At 37.8% G+C, this 24,143-nt stretch overlaps 1 protein-coding gene across 2 annotated transcripts in view; it reads left to right on the plus strand.

Moving 5' to 3' along the window:
• Nucleotides 1–212: 212 nt before the first annotated feature.
• TBC1D23 (TBC1 domain family member 23) overlaps nucleotides 213–24,143 on the plus strand; it is a 56,728-nt gene continuing 32,797 nt past the window's right edge. For both annotated transcript variants that reach the window (XM_005201221.5, XM_002684708.7), the window contains exons 1-4: nucleotides 213–292; nucleotides 18,356–18,467; nucleotides 20,280–20,385; nucleotides 21,623–21,827. In XM_005201221.5, coding sequence (XP_005201278.2) covers nucleotides 240–292; nucleotides 18,356–18,467; nucleotides 20,280–20,385; nucleotides 21,623–21,827 — 476 coding nt within the window. In that variant the 5' untranslated portion in view covers nucleotides 213–239. The remainder of the gene's footprint in view (nucleotides 293–18,355; nucleotides 18,468–20,279; nucleotides 20,386–21,622; nucleotides 21,828–24,143) is intronic.

Raw genomic sequence — 24,143 nt, forward strand, 5'->3', positions numbered from 1 at the left:
CCTGGGACGTGTAGTCTTTGGAAGGGTAGCGGCTCTCCAAGTCTCCTCCTCCAAGTTGCCTTTCGCCCTCGGGACGTCGTGACGTCGCGTTCTTCCCGTCCTTCGCCTCCTCCCTCTCTCTTCCTTTCCCTCTCCAGAAGCTTGGTCCCAGACTTCCGAGGACCTTTTACGACGTTGGGTATAAGTCGGTCTCGGCGCCGGGTCCACTTTTCGGCAAAGTGACGTGGACGTCAACAGCAATGGCGGAAGGAGAAGAGGTCCTGCCACTGCCGACGTCGGACGACGAAGGCTGGTGAGTAGAAGCCCCGGGCTGCTTCGCACTGCCCTTCTTTTCTGCGTTGTCACCACCCTGCCCGTCCCCGCGTCCCCGGCTGGCGCCGGCATGGAACGGGAAGACCGGTGCTCGAAGCCCGGAGCCCTGCCCCGCCCCCTCTGCCTGCCGGGTTCCCCTCTGCCAGCACGGTCCTGCCCTAGGGGCTAAAGCCAGACTCGGAGGGAGAAGGGTCTCGTCCAGGTGCTGGGCCTCAGTTGACCCTTCCAGCTTCATCCGCCGGCTTCCAAAATGTGCTGGAGAAGGGTGGCTTCGGGGCTGGGTTTGGCCGGAGTCCCTGGCCCGGGGAGTCAGAGTAGGCTGCTGGTTAGGAAGGAAGTTTCGCGGATGCAGATCTCAGGCACTGGAATACTCCTTGAAGAAAAGACCCCTTGAAATGACTGCCGTAGCCTTTGCTTGGTTCAGAGGTTGACTGGTACACCTAGGGATGACTCCCTCCCACATAACTGAGACATTTTTAGTCCTAGTTTTCATTTCTCATTTCGCGTTCCAACAGTTTCCACCTTTCGTCTCTTCCACACATCTTTTTCCTTCCTGCTATTTTGCTCACAACTCTATTTCAGAGCGTTGGATGCGACGTAGGACACCGCTGTTGCTGTCCTCAAGGCTTTGCGCGCTTACCTGATTTACAGTCAGGGTTGTGGGGAGGACTTCTGACAATTTTTGGTAGGCTTTAGTCACCTAGTGTTGTTACTCTCTGGGAAAATCTCCTATTTTTGAAATAGTTGATCTTCACAGTACACTTTTAGAGATAACATCATTTAAAAAATGGAACCTTTAGAGGCTTGTCGAATTTTTACAATTGATCTAAGTGCATTGACCACAGGTATTAGATAGTTTTGAATTTGCCTGTTCATCATATATGTATAGCTCACTAGCACTCTATTTGTCTAATAATAATAATCCAGGACATTTGTAGACATGGAGTTTAATCCCTCTGAAAGAACTGGAAATCGTTGAAAGGGATAGATAATATAGTAATAGTAATTGAGAAATTCAGCTCTCACTTAGCAGACATCAGGCATCACCTTAGCATCAATATATGTACTATTGATGAAGGTGTAAGATAAAAACTTACCTAGATGTACTTTCTTTTCTCAATTGACTTACCTTGGAGTTGGGGAGCTGTAGAGGTACACTCGGTAAGAAGATAAAATTGCCCTAGTTCTTTGGACGTATTAATAAAAGTGTTGTCAAAGTTCTGGGAGACAGAAACCACGTCCATTTGGAGTCATTGGGGAAAGCTGTATGGGGGCGGGGGTGTTTGAATTAGGCCTTGAAGAATGAGTAGGATTTAGACCAGTGCTGTCCAATAGAAATGCAATGTGAACCACATAGTAATTTAAAATTTTCTAGTAGCCATGTTAAAAACTAAAAAGAAACAGGTGAAAATAATTTTAATTATGTATCTCCTTTAATTGAATATATCCAAAACCTTTCAACATGTAATCATTGTTAAAAAACAAACAAACAATACTTTCACATCTTTTTGTACCGGGTCTTCAAAACTCGATGTGTATTTTACACTTTACTGCTCATCTCAGTCCGGTCTAGCCGTGTTTCAAATGTTAAATAGCCACTCGTGGCTGGCAGCTAAGGTGCAGGGTCAAATTAACAGAGCAGAAAGGTCTCTGAATGAAGTAATAGCATGAGCAAGGACATAGACAAGAAAATTGATGATTTGTTTGGAGAGTAATGACTAGGATGTCATAAAGTTTGCTGTTTTGGAAGAGTGAATTTGTTGTAGTGTAAACTGGCTGTCATCAACTGATTGAAGGCCAGGAGGGAAAGTATTTCTAGAGAAAAGGTGTCTTTGGGGAGTTCTTAGGTTGGGCAGATTGTGAACTTGTGTCTGGTTCAGAGGGGCAAGGACCGTGGAGTGAATGGTTGCTGGTGGTGGCATTTGTTTTCTTGTAGCGTTGCTGTTTCTTTGGTGAGGCTTCCCGTTTTTGCTCTTTTTATTTTCATGAGTGGAAGAACCCTGAGTGTTTTCTTGATTTTTATTCTCCCTCCATTCTCTTCTTTTTTTTTTATTATTTGTATATATTTTATTGCTTATTTTAATAGTTTTTCTTTAAGAAAAATACATTTCAGATTAAAATTACAGATTTTGATTTTTGAAAACAGTTAAAGGAATAGCTGTTTATAATAATCTATGGCTGCTGCTGCTGCTGCTAAGTCGCTTCATTCATGTCCGACTCTGTTCAATCCCATAGAAGGCAGCCCACCAGGCTCCCCCATCCCTGGGACTCTCCAGGCAAGAACACTGGAGTGGGTTGCCATTTCCTTCTCCAAATCTATGGCTTCTATAGTCTAAATTCAAGATGTTCATTTTACTACGAAGTAGTGTGTGAATATGTGAATGTGTGCTTGGGTATGTTTGTACAGAGACAGAAAGCTGACTGAAGTGAATTAGCTTTTTATTCACTAATTTCTCCTCCTTAAAAAAAAAAAAAGAAAACACTAATACACATCATTTGTAAACCCTATAATAATAAAATTTTAAGTAACCAATGAAAACTCTCTCCAAGCCTCTTCTGTTCACACACCTACTTAAATATGATATGTACCCTCCAGAGCGGATTCATTTTGATATTTGGCAAAACTAATACAATTATGTAAATTTTAAAAATAAAATAAAATTAAAAAAAATAATGTGAACTTATACATATATTTAGAGATGTATGCATGTACCTGTCTCCTTAGTTACCTATTATCTAACTAGGTAAAACAAAAAAACCTCCATTCTCTTCTAATCTTTATCCTTTTTCTGTACTCATTCCACTCACTGGTCCCCTAGAAGTGAATTTGAATAGAGTCAGAAAAGACATTCGCATTTGGAGCCACAAGTTCAGTAAAGCCTCTGTCCTTAGAGTGCTTCTTGTATACACTGGAGCAGCTTTATTCTTTAAAAAAAGAAATGTTGTGACATATTTATTGTAATCTTTCTAGATAGAAAATTTTCTGAAATGTGTTAAACATCTTGTTGTGTAACTGAACTCATCTTAAAGATTTAGGGTCATTCAGTTTACAAATGTGAGTGTATAAGAATAAAACTAGGTCCCTGTCCTTAAGGAATTTGTGGTCTAGTTAGAGGAGGCAGGTTTAAAGACATCATTTACTGTTATACTTCTGTAATACATTGAGACCTTTAAGGCCTATCTAGACAGAAAGCGTAGACTGTTGCTGCTTAAATGCCCCTCGATAGCCATCCCTTTTTGAGTTTGCTTTTCATTAGTTTTTCCTGTATGCTTTCTTTGTTGTCAGTGGTATCTCACTCTTTGATCCTGATCTGTGAAACTCGGTAGCTGAACTTGTTAAATTATCTGTTCATTTGTAAAGAGGCTCAGGATGGGGCCTGAAGAACTTAAAAGTACAAGATGTCACTTTTACTTATTTACTGTTTTTTAGTTATGCTCTGGATCGGTGCTTTTCAGAATGTAAATGTGCATTGGGATTACCTGGAGAGCTTGTTAAATTTCAGATTCTGGTTCAGTAAGTTTGCTTGGGACCTGGAATTCCATATTTCTGACCGACCACTACTGGGCGATGGCATTTCTTGTTCATAGTTCTAGGTGATGTATATCTCCAATGAGTTGGTCAGGAGAATTTTTCTCTTTACTATTTATATTGTATCATCTAACACATTATACTGTATATATTACATAATTATACTTTAGTTTTAATCTGATTGCATGTTTTACCACTGTTCGGTATTTTATTTATTTCTTTATCATTGCTTTGGGAGAACTTTGTCTAGTTGTGGCGAGCGGGCACTACTCTTCGTTGTGGTGCTTGGGCTTCTCATCGCGGTGACTTCTCTTGTTGCAGAGCACCGGCTCTAGGTGCTTGGGGGTTTTGGGGCTTAGTTGCTCTGTGTCCTGTGAAATCTTCTTGAACCAGGGACCGAACCCATGTCCTCTGCATTGGCAGATGGATTCTTATCCACGACAAAACCAGGGAAGTCCTGTTGTTGTTCTTTAGATAGTGAACTTCCCAAGGGCAGTGCTGATGGCAGGTGGCTCAAATGTTTATTGTCGGAATGAAGATACAGATTTTTGTAAAATCATGTGCAGTAATATACCAAGATGTCATTTCATATAAATTTTCTGACTCCAGTGTTTTTGTAAGCTGCGTGATTATTTGCTGGTGTAATACTTATATTTTTATGGAAATCTAGGGTTATCAGAAACTGCCTCAGCTCCCAAACTTTCTGAAATTGCAGCCATGTAAACTCAGAGAGCATGGAGAAGTCCTTGTAAAATTGTTTACAGTTTGAAATAAATTTAATTAAATAATATAAGCTACAGATCTGAAAATAACAGAAGTGTTAAATTATTGTAGTTCAATGATTGGTAATTCTTCTGGGTATTGAAGAAACCAGGCTTGCGATTGTGGCTTTCATTTTCTGAGACTTTCTTTCTGAAATAACTCCTTAAAATCTAAAGTCTTGATTAAAAATTTTTGTTTTGGTAAAGACATTGTGCAACAACTGTTGGTATTTTGAGTTTGCTAAGTTAAAATTTTTTGTAGAGCTTTTCTTAAATTTGTTGCTAAGCTTTTGTTAAAATTGTAGAAATATCAGTTTCATAAAGAGGCTTCTATTGTTAATTTGCGATGTGAATAGGAATTGTTTTGAGAATAATGAGGTCTTTTTCGAAGTTTTGTGCACTTTGTAAATAGTATTCTGTGCTTTCCATTTCATAAGCATGGAAATAGAGATTTAAATTATCACTCGGATTATTAGGTGGTAGCAATTTCAGAATGATATAATCAATAAAGAAATACATTTACTATGAAAGAGAATGAAACCTGTTGCTTAGAATATTGATAGCTTGTAGTTCTGGGAAGACTAGATATTATCTTACATAAAATGAAGAGAAAGTGAACCATATTGGTGTGAATTAGGAGTTTTTATGTTGACAACTGTTTGATTTTGTGAGGGCAGACAGAAGTTAGAAATTAAGAAGACTTACTTTGTTTATGCTATTTATATGAATGTTATAATTTGGGTTTTACTGTTTTTGGAGGTAATTCCTAAATAAGAATTCACTTGTTCCTTGTTCCTTTGGATGTTTTAATACCCACAGCTAAGAGTTAGTAATTGGTTTTTGCATGCTAAAGAAATGTATTCAGTGAATTTCTTTCCATGTACTTGTACTCACTGCTAGGAGTACAGGTGCATCCCTGTAAGTATAGGGAGGCGGTTCAGGTAATTCTGCACTACTGAGTGTACTCCGGTACACAGCCAACTCACGGGTAGGTGTTTTCTGAGCAGAATTGATAAAGTATGCCTACAAGTCATTTCTGCTGCTTATGGTGAAATGTGGATTCTACTTGGTATAAATCAAAGGCAGTCCAGTCCTCCCACACCATCTATTAAAAAGCAAAATAGAGGTTAGCAAAGCATTCTTAATTCATTCAGCTAACATTAACTAAATACTGGTTATATTCAAGCTGCTATGTAGTGTTTAAAAAAAATTGAAACATTTAAAACCAAAACTGTGCATTGTTCTGATTTGCTTTGGCATTTCAATTTTTTCATCATTTAAAGAAGCAGTGCTTGAAGTGACTTATTTAGATATTGAGAATTACATACAGAAAGCAAATCAGCCCCATATATTAAGTTCATAAGAGCAAATTGTTGTTTGTTGGGAATGCAAGAGCAGTAGGAACCAGTTAAAAGAAAACCTATTTCCTGAAATTTAATGTACATTTATTTTTAAGGGTCTGTCTCACCTTTTTCACCTGAGTTGAGAAAAGGATGACTAATTAAATAATGTGTTTTACATCTTCCTTCTTCTTGAAGGTTAAAGGAGTTTGTTCTTGTCTTTAAGCTGACATAGCATTTTATTGGATTTTTCATTCCAAACCGAATGCTGTAATGTGTCCTTTCCTTACTTTCAAGCAGTTGTTACGTAAAACTAGTTGTTGTGGTGTTTAATGATTTTAGTAAGAAGAAAACATGTAAGAAAATACTATATGTTTGTATAGAACTTTATCCTTTGTTATACAAAGGATAACATGCTTATATATACTGTCTCATTTTGGCTCTCAGAACAATTCTATGAGAAAGGGAAATTATGAGTTATTGTCCTTTTCTTGTTAGGGCTGAGAAGATAGGCATAGGGAGTTTAGACAATATACCCAGTGAGTGGAAAATCTGGGACTTAAACTCATGGCTCTCTAAGCCCTTTCTTTCTAAAGTTGATTGCATACACTGTGTATAGTTCGCAGATACTTTAACAGATAGAGAGAACCCAGTTAAAAATATGCTAATCTTACATTAAATCACCATGTGTTCTGAACATACGGTATTTAAAGATGTGCTTTGTTGACCACATGTGTGCATTATCTGTGGAACCTATAAGGCTCTGAGGCTATGCACAGGCTGTGTGCACAGGCCACATTGCCTTTCTTGAATCCACAAGAAGGGGTAATTCATGACTGTTGTGGTGGGATGGGATACAGAGCGTTATGTACTATCATTTCATATCTCTTTGGTTTTCATAATCTGTTCTCATGCCTCTTGGCAAAAATCACTTAAATAGATCAGTTTTTTTATGTTGAGGTACTGTGGTTACAAATATCATCTAGATTATATACCTAATATTTTATATATTTAACTACATGTATTTATGTAATTATATATTAATTATATGTGAATACATAAGTAATATATATGTATATCATTTGGAAATAAAGTTACAATTTATTTTGATTTACTTATTTAGTCTGTGAGAACGTAATAGTGATATTTAATTAGAACATATAAATAATTATACAGTTTTAATTACTATCACCTCAGTAATTTTTTCATTGTTTATATTCAGTGATGTTAGGGAAATAAGAAACTTGCTTTTAAAATAGCTTTCTTGTGGTCACTGTCCCCTTTAAATAGTTTCTAGTCTCTGTTTTGAGGTATAAAAGTGACACAGAGGATGTATTCATCTTATGAGCAGTTGAATACCAAACATTCTTGAACTTATTTTGTAGATTCCATTTAGATCTAACCACTGACATGAAAATAAATTGAGTTCCTTTTTTGTTGAATAAGTTATCACTGATAGATGGAATTCAGGTTAAAAAAATAAGTCCATTATGTGTTTCTTTGTCCATCTCTGATCTCCATTGGTAAAATATCTTTGGGAAGAACTGCCTAAATGTTGCAAAATATTGTCACCTCATTTGCAATAACTGTTTCTTTATCTTCCAAAATAGTGGTTTTATGAAAAGGAATATTGGTGGTCTTTCTATTCTCATTCCAGTTTTTTTTTTTTTTCTGTTTGTTTGTTTTTTAATTGAAGGAGAATTGCTTTACAGAATTTTGTTGTTTTCTGTCAGACCTCAACATGAATCATCCATTGGTATTATATATCCCCTCCCTTTTGAACTGCCTCCCGTCTCCCTCCCCACCCCACCCCTTTAGGTGGATGTGGAACCCCTGTTTGGGTTTCCTGAGACATACAGCAATTTCCCATTGGCTGTCTATTTTACATATGGTAATGTAAGTTTCCATGTTACTCCTTCCATACATCTCACCCTCTCCTCCTGTCTCCCCATGTCCATAAGTCTATTTTGTATGTGTGTTTGTCCATTGTTGCCCTGCAGATACATTCTTCAGTACCATTTTTCTAGGTTCTGTATATATGCATTAGTATACGATATTTATCTTTCTCTTTCTGACTTACTTCACTCTGTATAATAGGCTTTAGGTTCATCCACCTCATTAGAACTGACTCAAATGTGTTCGTGTTTATGGCTGAGTAATATTCTATTGTGTATATGTACCACAGCTTCTTTATCCATTCATCTGTTGATGGACATCTAGGTTGCTTCTCTGTTCTAAGTATTGTAAATAGTGCTGCAGTGAACAATGGGATACTGTTGTCTTTCTCTCATTCCAGTTTGAGTAAAGTGGAAATTTGTATTAGAAACAGGTAAAGTGCTGTTTTGTGTTGACTTGTGCTGTTTTCATCGCCTTCTTTCTCTGAGGTAAAAGAGGTACACTATTTTCAGTTTCCAGATGAACTAGTGCTTTGGTTGTTGGGTTGGGGAAAGACTGTGATGCATGTCTTTGTGCACTAAATGTGCTAGAAAATCACCTTATGTGTATAGAAAAGAACAGACTGTTGGGGACTTTTTGCTTTGTGGAAGCATAGAAGAGGAAAAGGTTTAGAGCACTCTCTAAGGTTAACTTTTCATTAGTGGAGAGAGAGTTCTCCCTTTTGTGCACCAAGTCTTACAGTGAATGCATCGCAGCGTTACACGTACGGTAAAGTTGTGAGCACTTTTTTCTTTCAATGCTTGCACAAAAATTCCTGAGTTCATTGTTAGCAGAGGAAGGGGCACCATTGGTATACCATTGGTGCAATTTGATCTACATGGATTATGGGTCAAAAATAAGTTTATAAAAATTTAAAGCATCTGCTCCATTTGTAATGTAGCTAATTTTAGTAGTTTACAGAGCAACACAGTGCTGAAATATTGCAGCTATCGTGTATGCTTGTCCTCTTAGACAAAGAGGACTAGATTTAGCACTTTCTCTACTTGGCAAAGCTCCTAGTTAAATTCTGCAGATGATTACAGTATTTGATAGGGGAATCTCCTGAAACTGCTTTGGTAGATCTGATCCTGATAATAGTTTCACTGTTTCTTCTTTCAAGCTGGTGGAGTGTTGTTTTTCCCGTATGTCTATTTTAACAAATATACATTTTGTTAAAATGCTGTAATAAGTGTGGCTGACTCTGACAAGAATCCAGATAAATTCAAGATTTCACAATTAACAAATTTTGCTGTCATGGACTGTAAGGTGTCATGGTCATTTCCAAATGTGTCGTCATACTATTTGTTCTTGGAATGCTTTGGTAGTTTGAGATTGGTATTTAAAAACATGTTGCATATTACATATTATGGTCAATTCCATCCATATCTACTGTACAATTGATCTGTAACAACGTTCTCTTATCTTCACTTCTAACAAATGTCACGCAAAATAAGTTCAGACAGATCTTCGGTGCTGATGTCTCATGACCTGGGCATTAGGAAACAACCGGAAGTATGACAGCACAAGTGAAATCTTGCAGCCACAACTCAGTATGTGCAACTTGCCACTGTTACACAATTTGCTGGTGCTCACAAGTAGTTAGCTGGCTATTTTTTTAGTTTTGAATAACTGATCAGAAGCTTGTGCCATGTATGCATGGAGAAGCTGGCCACACATTGCTTAACCTGTGCTCATAGTGGCTTATGTTCTAAGCACACCAAGGGACGGCCATAGCACTGCTGGCAGTCAGGTTTGAACGGTAGCCTATGCAGTAGAAATAACATACTTGGTGTTTACAAGCAAGTGTTGGCTTTTATTGATTTCCCCAGTAATGCAGTTTTTGTCTTTTTATTTTAATCAAATAATAATGTATCTTAGATCTTGACCACTTTGAACACAAAACTAATTTTTTTTTTTTTTAATTTGTCATTTGGGTTTTCTCTAGTTTCTCTGTACTCTGCATTTAAGCTTGCTGCTGCTGCTGCTAAGCTTAGGTGACTATATACATTCTAGGTCCTAAGTGGTTTTTTTTTTTTAAACTACTCTACTCTTTGATTTTTAAAATAATAATAGAAAAGGGTGTGATTTTAAAGAATTTTGAAAGCTAGTAAAGTTGACATTATTTACTTAATAGACTGAGAATTAAGACAATTGGTTTCCAACCTAGAAAATACTCTAAGTGTTTCAGCAACTTATCTTAGTATGCTCGGGGGACAGTCTATTCTGAAGTTAAATAGGCCATAGGAAATCATAGAGGCCTGATAGGCTGCTGGGAATGATTGCTTAATTCTAAGCTACTTCATACATATGCTTTCTACATAAAAAAACCCACGCTTCTTGAATGCTTATTTTGTCTCTGAAGATTTAATCTTGACTAAATGAAGAGTGACTTATGTCCCTACACTCAGGTTTGCTCTTACCTCTAATTTTAGTGTTTCCCACATTTCACTGTTGCCTCACTTGCGCCTCATGAGTGCTGACACAAGCGCCCCGCAGTGGCTCATGTGAGCAGCAGCTCACTGTCCGACGCTCTTCTTTTTGGGGAACAGTGAGTCTGCACTGCCTGTGGAGTCTTGTACAAGACTGAGCAAGAAAGTTGGGAAAGACAAAGTCAGGTAAGGTGTAGTTATTAAGATGAAATAGAAAGCAGAGAGTGGGAGTGATATTCTAGTAGAAAAGAAGATAATTCATGTGCTGTATAAATACTCTCCACGTCTTTTGATTAGATGGTATCTGATTCTACGCTGTTTTATAGGTGAAGAAACTGAGTTTGTATCTTAGGTCACACAGCTGTTAAAGGTGTGTGGAATCTGATGTCACGTTTTCTGACTTTAAATTTTATACAATTTTCTCTGTAACACACTGTCTCTAAGCCACTATATTCATGATTCTTGATGCTTTTGCTACTGAGCTGCCATGGCAACTGTTTAGGAGTCTGTTCCTTTCTGATAGTTATTTAACAAGTAGTATCAATTTGAGAAATTAAAGAGGCAAGGCAAACTCTTTCCCTCAGCAACCCTAGGGTATATGGTTTGGACCCTTCACAGTGATGTGCTCACATCACTGAAATGGTAAATGAAGGTTGACATACAAGCTTCCTCTTAAAGCCCTAAATTAAAGAGTCTCTAAACTTTTTCTGTTACTCTTTTATTACATTTTTATTGAGGCAGAGGAACCGGAGATCAAATTGCCAACATCTGCTGGATCATGGAAAAAGCAAGAGAGTTCCAGAAAAACATCTATTTCTGCTTTATTGACTATGCCAAAGCCTTTGACTGTGTGGATCACAATAAATTGTGGAAAATTCTGAAAGAGATGGGAATACCAGACCACCTGACCTGCCTCTTGAGAAACCTATATGCAGTTCAGGAAGCAACAGTTAGAACTGGACATGGAACAACAGACTGGTTCCAAATAGGAAAAGGAGTATGTCAAGGCTATATATTGTCACCCTGCTTATTTAACTTATATGCAGAGTACATCCTGAGAAACGCTGGGCTGGAAGAAGCACAAGATGGAATCATGATTGCAGAAGAAATATCAATAACCTCAGATATGCAGATGACACCACCCTTATGGCAGAAAGTGAAGAGGAACTCAAAAGCCTCTTGATGAAAGTGAAAGAGGAGAGTGAAAAAGTTGGCTTAAAGCTCAACATTCAGAAAACAAAGATCATGGCATCCGGTCCCATCACTTCATGGGAAATAGATGGGGAAACAGTGGAAGCAGTGCTAGACTTTATTTTGTTGGGCTCCAAAATCACTGCAGATGGTGATTGCAGCCATGAAATTAAAAGACGCTTACTCCTTGGAAGGAAAGTTATGACCAACCTAGATAGCATATTGAAAAGCAGATATTACTTTGCCAACAAAGGTCTGTCTAGTCAAGGCTATGGTTTTTCCAGTGGTCATGTATGGATGTGAGAGTTGAACTGTGAAGAAAGCTGAGTGCTGAAGAATTGATGCTTTTGAACTGTGGTGTTGGAGAAGACTCTTGAGAGTCCCTTGGACTGCAAGATCAGTCCTGGGTGTTCTTTGGAAGGACTGATGCTGAAGCTGAAGCTCCAATACCTCATGTGAAGAGTTGATTCATTGGAAAAGACCCTGATGCTAGGAGGGATTGGGGGCAGGAGGAGAAGGGGACAACAGAAGATGAGATGGCTGGATGGCATCACAGACTCGATGGACGTGAGTTTGAGTGAACTCCGGGAGTTGGTGATGGACAGGGAGGCCTGGCGTGCTGTGATTCATGGGGTCACAAAGAGTCGGACACAACTGAGCGACTGAACTGAACTGAAACTTTTCTCTTTTATTATTATTTTTTACTCTTTTATTACATTTTTATTGAGATGTAATTTATGAATCATGAAATACATATTTCAAGTGTACAGTTCAGTGGTTTTAGTATATTTCCAGAGTTAAGCAATCATCACCCATGATCTAAGTTTAGAGTATTTTCATTACCCCCAAAGAAACCCCATACCCATTAGTATCCCTCTTATTCCCCTGTCACTTCGGGTCCTGATGATCCACCTTCTGTCTGTATACATTTGCTATTTTAGACATTGCATGTAAATGAGATCTTACAATGTGTGGCCTTTGTGTCTGTTTTCTTTCACTGAGCATAATTCTCAAGGTCCATGCACGCGTTGCATGTTGTCAGCACTTCATTCCTTTTTATTGCTTAGTATTCCAGTGTATGAACACACATTCATAAGATGATGATGTTTCTACTTTTCGGCTTTTATGAATAATGCATACATTTAGGTTCTACTTTTTGGCTATTATGAAGAATACATAGAACTAAAGTTACAGATATTTTTAAAAAGTTTTTTGTCGTTGCCCTTTTTAATGTGGTAAAGCATACATAACATAAAATTCACCATTTTAACAGGTACAGTCAAGTGACATTCCGTACATTTACAGTGTTGTGCAGCCATCATCATCCCAAACAAGAACTCTGCCTACTAAGCAGTAGTTCCCCATTGCCCCTACCTCCAGCCTCTGGTAACCTCTGTTCTACTTTCTGTCTCTTTGAATTTCCCTATTTTAGTTACCTTATGTGAGTGGAATCATACGCTGTTTGCCCTTTTGTGACTTCTTCCCCCTCACCTCCTTAGCATTTGTCTTCAGAGTTTATTCATCTTGTAGCATGTGTCAGAATTTCCTTCCTTTTTAAGACTGATAACATTTCGTTGTCTATATATACCGCATTTTACTCATCCATTCATACGCTGATGCTTATTTGGGTTGTTTCCAGTTTTTGGTGTTGTGAATAATATTTCTGTGAATATGGATGTACAAATTCCTGTTTCAGTTCTTGCTTTCGGTTCTTTTGGGTATATCCCCCTGAAGTGGAATTGCTAGGTTATATGGTAATTCTGTTTAACTTCTTAAAGAACTGCCAAACTTTTCCACAGTTGACTGCACCATTTTGCATCACTTCCACTGGCAATGCACAAGAATTCTAATTTCTTCATATTCTTGCCCTCCTCCCCTTTTTTGGATATTAGCTATTCTAACAGATGTGTTATATAGTATCTTGTGATTTATGTATGAGTTTTTGGTGTATGTTTTGTATTCTCTTTGGTATACTGCAAACCTAGGAGTAGAACTGCTGGGTCGTATTTTTAATTATGAGAGGGTTATACTTTTAACTATTTAGTTTGTGAGAAGTGCCTTTGATTACCTACAGTGGAGCATTTTCTGGTTTCTTGCTTACGGATGTGCTCCTGGAAACCACATTTGTGGTTCCCTTGGGGGCCACATCAAAGAATCTAATAGTGGCTGTATCAACATGTTAAAAATGCAGGTTTAACATTTTGAGGATCTGTCAAACCAGTTTCAAAAGTAGCTGTACCGTTTTACATTCCTACCAGCGATGTATGATGCTTCCAGTTTCCATTAGGACAGTTTGATACTAGCCGTCCTTCTGAGCGTGCAGTGGTGTGTCATTGTGGGTTGTTTTTTGTTGTTGTTTTTCACTGTGGGTTAAGATCATTTTTTTTAATGGTTAATTTTTGGCCGTGCTGGATCTTCATTGCTGTGCTCTGGCTTTTCTGTAGCTGTGGTGTGTGGGCTTCTCCTTGTGGTAGCTTCTCTTGCTGCAGACCATAGCACTAGCGTGCACAGGCTCAGTAGTTGTGACTTCTGGGTTCTAGAGCACTGGGTTGGTTGCTTCAGGGCATGTGGGATCTTGCCAGACTAGAGACTGACCTGTGTCTCCTGCATTGGCAGATGAGTTCTTAACCACTGGACCACCAAGGAAATCCCTCATTGTGGTTTTGATTTGAGTTTCCCTAATGGCTAATGACGACATGTGCCTCTCGGGTGCTTATTGGCTAGTTGTTATCGTTTTTATTTTTTTGGAGAAAGAAAAGTAGTCTGATGTTTTGGGAAGGTCAAATCAAGGTAAAGATCTGATCATTTGAAGTAACATAGGGAGAGTGGCCCTGGAGTTGTGGGCAGTAGAGAAGGAAGAGGGATGGTTGGGTGTGTAAGAGGAGGAGGTGAGTGGGAGATGAGGGAGACGTGGTCACATGTGTTGTCAAGAATACTTTCCAAAAGCTTTGCTGGGACAGGAACAACCAGGAGTGTGGAAGGACAGGAAAGTTTGGAGGAGTTTTTGTGCTTGTTATTGATGTTGTTTCTAATAGCAATCCTTGAGCATGTTGGCTCAGAGGAAAGAGCAATAGCAAAAGAGAAGTGGAAGATAGAAGAGACAGGATAACTGGTGGCTCGTGGCTCCGGAGGAGTCAGCATAGGGAGGTGGGGGGGTGGGTGGGTCAGGGATATAAGACTCACATGAAGTTATCAGTATTAGACTGGAGAAAGCATCCCTAGACATCTATGCATGTAGAAAAGAAGGAAATGGTATCTGGGATAAAGATCAGTTACTCATTTTATTTTGGAGAGTGGCTGAGATCAAAGGGAAGAGAAGCCTGCTGGCCTGTATTTTCTCTTTGAAATCAGAAATAATGTCACCTGAAGTAAAGTGACTGGGTAGGGGAGTCTGAAGAAAGTGGTGGATAGGAGATTTTCAGGTAGATTGATGCCCAAAAGAAACAAACAGTGGTGAATCTTCATGATAGCATCATGAAGTTGTCTCTGTTTCCCGATGAGTCCTCCTAGAGCAAAGTATGGGAACAGAGACGGCAGAACTGGTTCGAATAACCCCGTGTTAGGAGTTTGCAGCTTTCTGAATGTGTTAGGAATGTGAAGGGGTGAACTTCAGGGCGTTAAGAATGTGCTTGAAGTCTTAGGCCATGAAATTAATACTGACGAAGCCATATGAAAGTTCTTCTGACAAGTCTGAGCCACCTTTCACCCTCTACTTTTAACTCCTTACACAGGAAGGAGGACATGGGGAGGACACCCCTTCACCAAAATTAATTTTCTTCCATGCTCAAAAATAGAACCAAATATTTTTACATCTTTTAACTTCCTTTAAAGTTTATCATATACTGTTTGCCTTGCTATAATTCTAAAGCAGCTTGGGTTACAGTGCTTAAATTAGATTGGGTGATTTTGCTACAGAACATCAACTCTGGAGAAATTTTGTTAGATTGTATTTAAGTTTCAAAAATATATCATTGATAGATCATTGACAGTATACTGGAGTGGGTTGCCATACCCTCTTCCAAGGAACCTTCCCGACCCAGGAATTGAACCCGTGTTTCCTATGTCTCCTGCATTGGCAGGTGGGTTCTTTACCACAAGCTCCATCTGGGAAGCCCTAAACTATTATGCAAATAAATACTATAGTTTCAAGATCACAGAGGCAGGAAGACGTACATTCCTGTTTCTTTGCAACCCCAAATGTTTGGATTTGTTTTGTCTTAGACCTTCTGAGCAGAGAAGATAATTACTTATTTTTTATATTTACTAAGATAATTAAACATGGCCCGTTCTTGTCTATTTTTAAGGCCTGTCAGACTGTCTAGTACATTTCTGTCAACTTCTAGCTTATAGAGATAGTGGGAAGCCACCATAACCGAAGAAGACTTTAAAAAGCACAACCCTCTCAGTCATACTCCACCAGACATGCATTTTTTATTTGAATGTTAGGTGTTGCTTGTTCAAAAATGAAAAGAAACTTGCTCTGGGGGAAGGAAAATTCTGAGAGCTAAATACTCTCTTGATAGGAAATTGACTCTTACATGAATTATTTAGCTTCACTGTTTTCAGCTTTTTTACTACATTTATAAGTACATTTGTAATGTTGAAGTTCTGATAACTGAGCCTTTGAACTCCTTGTTCAGAAGATAACATTACTTTTAATTATTTAGTTGTGAGACTACTTACAGTGGAGCATATTCTGGTTTCTTGCTTATGGTTGTGCTCCAGGAAACCACATTTGTGGTCCTCTGGGAACAGCATCAGAGAATCCAATAGCAGCTGTATCAACAGAGAGGTTATCATCATCAAGTATATTGAGGGTTGGACATTTTGCCCCAAAATACTGACTTTGTTGTCTGCAGTAGTAAGGAATTTGGCAAAGTTTAAAAAGAAACCAAAGATTTTTCACTGAAGAATGAAAAAAATTTTAGTTCTTCATTAATTTGATAAAAATAATTTCATCTCATTAAATGGTATTTTCAGTTCACTTACACATTTAATCATTTAAAATTAATTGTATTTGTTCATCAAAGATCCCACTAAATTTTGTCTGTTTAATGGTTACAAACAGTCCTTCAGATTCTGACAGGCTGTCTCGTACACTTTGGCCAAACAGAATAGATGAAGCCCGGTCTTTATCACTTATAGGCCTTAACTATTTCTCAACTGTGGACTGAATGAAGTCTCTTTCTTTCATTTTCTGGTCTAACACTTTGGTGACCAAATAACAAAAGAATGAAATGTTTCTTGTGTGGTTAACATATGAATGTTAACATACAAACATGTGGTTAACATATGAACATTCTTAAGCATACAAATTTGTAGTAGCTTTGTTAAGAAAATCTTTCAGATTTGATCCCAGCTTTTCTGTCAGATATGATCCCAAGTGATTACATTTTCATTTAATTCCTTTCCATTAATGGGACAGCACTTTAGGAAAGTTATATATTTAAACTAATATTCTTGGAATCCTATGAATAGAGGAGATTTACATTATCTTACTGAGAGAATATGTAATGGGTGTAATTTATTTTCTTCAAGAACCAGAAACATGTGACAAAATCCTGGTTTCCTGATCCTAGTGGAATGCTCTGCCTTTTAGCCTGCTCCAAAGAATTTTAGAAATTGCCTGGCTCAGGGATTTTTATTTATATACATTTCTTATGCATTGTGTACTAAAATTATAAATAATGACTGGAACCTTAGCTTTTGAGAATTCTGAGGGATTAGCTATTTTAAGTAGTTATTTCCCAGCTAAAAAATAATCCATACCCTTGTGAAGGTTTTTAAGTTATTATTTCAACTTACAAATAATTTTACAAATTTTGACCATATATATATGAAATAAAATTTATTTCGTGCTTTTCTCCTTAAACATAGTAGACTAAATGTAACTGCTTGATTATTTACTTGATAATGTACTTGATGTGGTTGTAGTTTGCTTTGATATATAATAAATACAGGGATGCCATTAGATTATTTTTTTGTTCCTCTAACCTTTATTGACTATTCACTATAAGCCAGGCACTGTTCTGGGCATGGTATCTCTATAGTTTTGTGCTAGTATTCCCATACCTTGAATTCTTGGCCCGATTTTATGGCTTCTCCTTTCCTGCCTCAATCTGAGCATAACGTTAAGAGCATAAATTCTAGAACTAGGCTGTTAAAATTTGTATCCTGGCTCTGCTATTACTAGATGTTTGACTATAAGCTACACAACCTCCCTTTACCTCAGTTTTTGCATCTGTAAACTGGGACCAGTAATATAACCTACTTCATAGGGTTACTGTAAGAATTAAACACACACACACACACACACACACACGAAATGTTTGGAACAGTGCCTGGCACAAGGTAGTCCTACAGAAAGTATTAGTCATATCACTGCTATGAATATTACTTTACTGTGAATTCTTAGTACTGTTTGTCCTGTATACTATTTTTAAATTTCTTTAATCTTAGAAAACAGATAAATAAGCTTGCTAGAACTAAGTGTAAAATAAGAGTAGATTGACTATATGAAACCTGAGATTTCCTTTCAAGAAAACAACATGCAGTATATTGCATTTTGGCTGCTGAGAACCGTTTTTTCTTAGTCTGTACTGTCGCTCAGTTGTGTCCAACTCTCTGCGACACTGTGGACGGTAGCCCCCAGGCTCCTCTGTCCATAAGATTCTCCAGGCAAAAGTACTGGAGTGAGATGCCATTTCCTTCTCCAGGGAATCTTCCCGACCCAGGGATTGAACCTGCATCTCCTGCATTGCATGCAGGCTAACCTTTAATAGGCCATATTTATTGAGGAAGTACTGAGGAAGGAAAAAAACCAAAAATTTATCTTAATAAAGAGGACTTGTTTTTCAGGGAAAAAGATCTTGAAGAAGCTCTGGAAGCAGGAGGTTGTGATCTTGAAACTTTGAGAAATATAATTCAAGGGAGGCCACTGCCTGCTGATCTGAGGGCTAAAGTTTGGAAGGTAACTGGAAACTAAAACAAGTAAAATGTAATCACTTAAGAACAATATTTTAGAATTTTGATTTTCAGCTGTCTTAGTTGCAGAGGACTTTATACTGTTATGCACATTCCACATTTAGAAAATTAATCAAATAGAGCAGCTTGCTAAAGTGTGTGTTTCTGTGCAAGTGGAAAGTTTTAGTGTCTGACACTTTGAGACCCTGTGGACTGTTGCCTGCCAGGCTCCTCTGTCCATAGCATTTTCCAGGCAAGAATACTGGAGTGGGTTGCCATTTCCTTCTCCAAGGGATCTTCCTGACCCAGGAATCGAACCTGGGTCTCCTTCATTGCGGGCAGATATTTTACCGTCTGAACCACCAGGGAAAGCCCGTGTGCCTGTAGTGTTTGGTATATTTAATAATTTAGGTTTTGAAAGGCAGTGCTTCCTTTTGTAACCATTAGAATTTATGTTTATGAAGATTATTCAGTGAAATGGGAAAGTGCAACCAATGAGTAAAATAGGATATATAATTGCAGATACGGCTATATTTAAAAAACAAATTAAAAAGGTGGGAGAGGAAATAGGTCTCTGGGTGTTAGAATTATAGGAGATTTTCCTTTGCTCTATTTTCTGCTTCAGCTGTTCTCTAGTACATGTGTATTATAATTTTTTAATTTTAAACTAAGATTTTGTTACTATTAAGTAGTTCCCATTGTTAAAACATGTAAGCAAAGGATAACATAAAAAAAAAAAAATCGTCTGTTATCTACCACTTACAAGTAAAACACATAGTAATATCTCGGTGTCACATCTTATCTTTTCCCCTCTGCACATATATATATGTAACAGAAATGGAATTATACCTGTGCTTAGTATTCTAAATGTTACAGAAATTTAAAACTCAGGTAAAAACACTTGTTTAGTGAACCCCCATGCACCCATCACTGAGTTGTAACTGTTGTCAACATTTGGCCATGTTGCTGAACCTCCAGTACTTTGGCTACCTGAGGCAAATAATTGACTCCTTAGAAAAGACCCTGATGCTGGGAAAGATTGAAGGCAGGAAGAGAAGGGGACGACAGAGGATGAGATGGTTGGATAGCATCACCAGCTCGATGGACATGAGTTTGAGCAAGCTCTGGGAGTTGGTGATGGATATGGAAAGCTGGCGTGCTGCAGTCCATGGGGTTGCAAAGAGTTGGACATGACTGAGTGACTGAACTGAACATTTGGCTGATCTTATTTGATTAGTATTCTATCCTTTTCTCCCCACCCTACGCACTGTATTATTTTAAAGCAAATCCTTGGCAGGGCACTAAAATATTTAATATGAAAGTCTAAAGACTTTAAAAATAACCATAACACTATTAAATTGAAAAGAATTGTAATTCTTTAATGTGTTCTCACATGGTTGAGGGGACAAGGGCGCTAAGTAGGGTCTTCTGTATAAGGAGGCCAATCCCATTCATGTAGTACTCTACCCTCAAGACTTGATCACCTCTCACAGGCCCCACCTGTAAATACCAGAACATTGGGAATTTGTTCAACATACCTAAATTTGGGGGAGGGGACACAAAGGTTCTTTCTATAGCGTTAATGATATTTGCTTGAAATAAGCTTACATGTGTAAAATATTATGTAAATACTTTGTGTAATTCATTTTATTCACTGGTTTAACATAAAATAGTAAAATTTGATATAGACATTTTACTTGTAATTTTTGAAGTATACATTATTATCCCTAAATCCAGGTCTCTATTATTATTATAACGTATTTTTCAAGAGTGAGAAATAACATAAGGAGCCAGCTGCTTTTTTTCCTCTTTCTTCCAGATTGCTCTAAATGTTGCAGGAAAAGGTGATAGTTTGGCATCATGGGATGGTATTTTAGACCTGCCAGAACAGAACACTATTCACAAAGATTGTCTGGAGTTCATTGGTAAGTTTAATAATTGTTTTCAAACAGTGATAAATTCTGCAAATAATAATTTTTGGATGGAGGAGTCACTGTTTAGTAGAATGAACTTGTTATAATAGGGGATTTGTTGAATTTGGAATATATTGAAAGGGCATAGTTTTAGAACATCTCTTTGGCAATTCTTATGAAATAATGTCAACATTTAAGAAAGAGTGTCTGATTTTTAGTATTTTTAAATTGTTTTTTGTATTATTGACCATCTGTATGATTGTATACAGCTCTCAGATTAAAAGGAGGTATTCCAAAAGTTTCTTTGTAAGTCATAAGTCATGATCTGCTATAGAAAACGTGTTACAGATCATGGGTGAATAGGTTTCAAATCCCTCACACTGTCTTTTGAAGATTAAATTATTTTGGTTTATAGTTCTCTTTTTTAATTCATCTATAGTCCATTGGTGTCTTTTTGTTTCTCTGTCATTTTTTAGTTAGATTATTGGCTAAATAGACTTTTTTATGGGCCGACCTCAAGAGAAACATTATTGCTAGGCGAAGGATAGGGAATTGGGTGGTGGAGAATGAATCACTTCCCCTCGCTTCAACAAAGCCATAGTGGCAGCTGCCCTTGCTGGGGCAGAGGATAGTCTTTATAATCTGTTATTTGGAAAACGCTTTTTTGCTTTCCGGAAATGTGGGTGATACCTACTTTCCTGCTTCACATTGTGCATTCTTTTACACACACACACACACAGACACACACACAGACACACACACACACACACACACACACCCCTCTTCCCTGGTGGTTCAGATGGTAAAGAGTCTGCCTTCAATGCAGGAGACCCAGGTTCTGTCCCTGGGTGGGGAAGATCCCCTGAGGAAGGGAATGGCTACCCATCCCAGTATTCTTGCCTGGAGAATCCCATAGACATAGAAACCTGATGGGCCGCAGTCCATAGGTCGCATAGAGTCAGACATGACTGAGTGACTAACACTTTTACTTTTCACTACTTTCATGTGTACACACATATGATATATATATATATGAAACATATATGAAGGTCCAATATTAAGCTAATAAATCCTGAATAGCTAGTGAATATGAATAGGTATAAGGAAAAATGTATTTTTATGTAGTTTTATTTTGTCCTTTACATGCTCTAAATGCAGTAAGATAGTATCATATATTTTGTAAACAAGTATTTTGTCCAATAGCTGAGCGTCTAGCAGCCCCTTGGTAATTTTGACTCTTATTTTTTAGATCACCTTTCAGTGCCAGAAGAGAAGGCAGCACAATTACTTTTGGATATTGAATCTGTAATTACCTTTTATTGTAAATCCCGTAACATTAAGTATAGCTCAACCCTTAGCTGGATACATCTCCTCAAACCGTTGGTGCATCTTCAGCTGCCACGCAGTGATTTATACAACTGCTTTTATGCAATCATGAATAAGTACATTCCCAGGTAAGACACGATTTTTTATTATAGCTGTAAAATAAAGGAAGTTCTAGTTTGTTTTGAAGTAAAGTTGTTAGATTTATTTTGATGGTAAAGTAAAAGGTTCAAGTAATTTTTAAGGTTGTTTGAATCATAATTGTTATTGACTTTATTTTTGTGGTTATAAATATTTTTTAAAGGATTCTTTAGTTAAGAATTTGTGCTTGTAGGGTTTATGTATGCAGTATAACTTTTCATACTTTTTGGATGATATCTCTTATTTTGATTTCTTTACTTATAAAAATAACATTATAGTGTCTAAAAGTTTTGGAGTGCTGCTGTCTTCAGTGCTGGGGTTACAGCCTGGAATATAGTCCTAGAAATACAGATGTTGAAGAAGGAATTGGAAGTGCACTGAGTGTTAGGAAGGTGAAATGCAGAGTGCTGTGGGAATGTACAGTGGGGGTGACCTGACTTACCCTGGAGGTCAGGAAGGTCTTTTCTGGGAAAGTGACACTTAAATTGAGTCTAGACAGATGGGTGGGTTGTTTTGGGGGAATGGAAGAGGTACAGGGAAGAAGGGAGGTGGGTAGGAGGAGGGGTGGAATTCAGAAAGAATTCTTGTAGTTCTCAGGTATGGATCAGATAGTCAGAACTTTAGTGCCAAAAGGAACTTTTGACATAATCTAGAGCAGTGGTTGGGCTGCGCAGTGAACCTTGGATACACATTGGAGTCATTGGAAGTGAAGTGAAGTCGCTCAGTCGTGTCCGACTCTTCGAGACCCCATGGACTGCAGCCTACCAGGCTCCTCTGTCCATGGGATTCTCCAGGCAAGAGTACTGGAGAGTCATTGGGGGTGGGGTTAAAAAATCCTGATGCCCTTTTACATACCTGACTAATTAAATCAGATCTCTGAGGAGGCCAGCCATGCAGTGAGGTTTGTTTAGATTTAGAGCTTCTTGGTTGATTGCAGCATGCACCTAAGGTAAGAAGACTGCTATTCTAGAGCTTGATAGTTAAATGACTGCCATTTCCCCCCCCCTGCTTTTCGTGTGAAAAGCACTGGGTTAGCTTTGGGTGCTTTTTGTATTTTCTCACTTAAACAGTGACCACTATAAGGCAGATATGTCTGATTTACAGCTACAGAAACTGAAGCAAAGACAGATGTTAAATGACTTATTCAGCGTTATACTTCTGGTGTATGACTGAGTCAGGATTTGAACCTAAGTTTGATTGGACACTTGTGCTTTACCTTACAAGTTTCTCCACCCTGGTTGCTTATTAGAATCAACTAAACAACTTTTTTTGGTTTTTGTTTTCTTTTTCTTTTACAGCTTTAGATATCATTCACATAATATAAAATTCATCCTTTAATATGTACAATTCCATGGGTTTTAGTATAGTCACAGAACTGTGCAGCCATAGCTACAATCCTTTTTAGAATGTTTCTGTCACCCCCGAAAGAAACCCTGAACTCACTAGCAGTCAACTGCTTTTTCCCCCAGTACTCTCAGCCCTAGGCACCTACTCATCTTTCTCTGTGGATTTGCCTATTATGGGTATTTCATATAAATAGAACCTTATAATATATGGTCTTTTGTGACTACCTTTGTTCACTTAGCATTGTCTTTTAAAGATTCATCTGTATGTATTTATAGCATATATTAATACCATTACTTTATTTCTTTTTATTGCTGAGTAACATTTCATTGTATGTACAATGAAATAAAATAGCACATTTTATTTACTCATGTAATAGTTGCTGGACATCTGGATTCTTTTTGACTGTTATGAATAATGCAACTATGAACATTTGTGTACAAATATTTGTGTGGACATTGCTTTGGGATATGTACCTAGGAGTGGGATTCTTGGATCATACGGTAAATCTGTGTTTAACCTTTTGAGGAATTGCCAGACTTTTCCACAATAATTGCAGCATTTTACAATCCCACCAGCAGTAAATAAAGATCCCAGTTTCTATAAATTCTTGCCAACTTTTTTTTTTTTTAATTATGGCCAGACTGAGTGTGAAGTGGTGTCTCATGGTTTTTGTTTGCATTTCCCTGACAGCTAATGACTTTGAGCATTTTTTTCATGTGCCTAGATGCAGTTTGTATGTCCTCTTTGGAGAAATGTCTGTTCGGCCAAAGAACTTTTAAAACATACTGACCCTTGATGTTTCAAATATAAGTAGACTGTGTAGAGCCCTGTCGATTTTTAAATTCCCAGGCAATTCTAATACATACCAGAGTGGAGAACCTGGGTGCGACCTTGAAGCGATAGGGCTTCATGTAAGGAAAGCAGACCTAGAGATGCCAGAATACAGGGCTATGCTAATG

Source organism: Bos taurus, chromosome 1, assembly GCF_002263795.3.
Source record: "Bos taurus isolate L1 Dominette 01449 registration number 42190680 breed Hereford chromosome 1, ARS-UCD2.0, whole genome shotgun sequence".
Classification (NCBI taxonomy): domain Eukaryota; kingdom Metazoa; phylum Chordata; class Mammalia; order Artiodactyla; family Bovidae; genus Bos; species Bos taurus.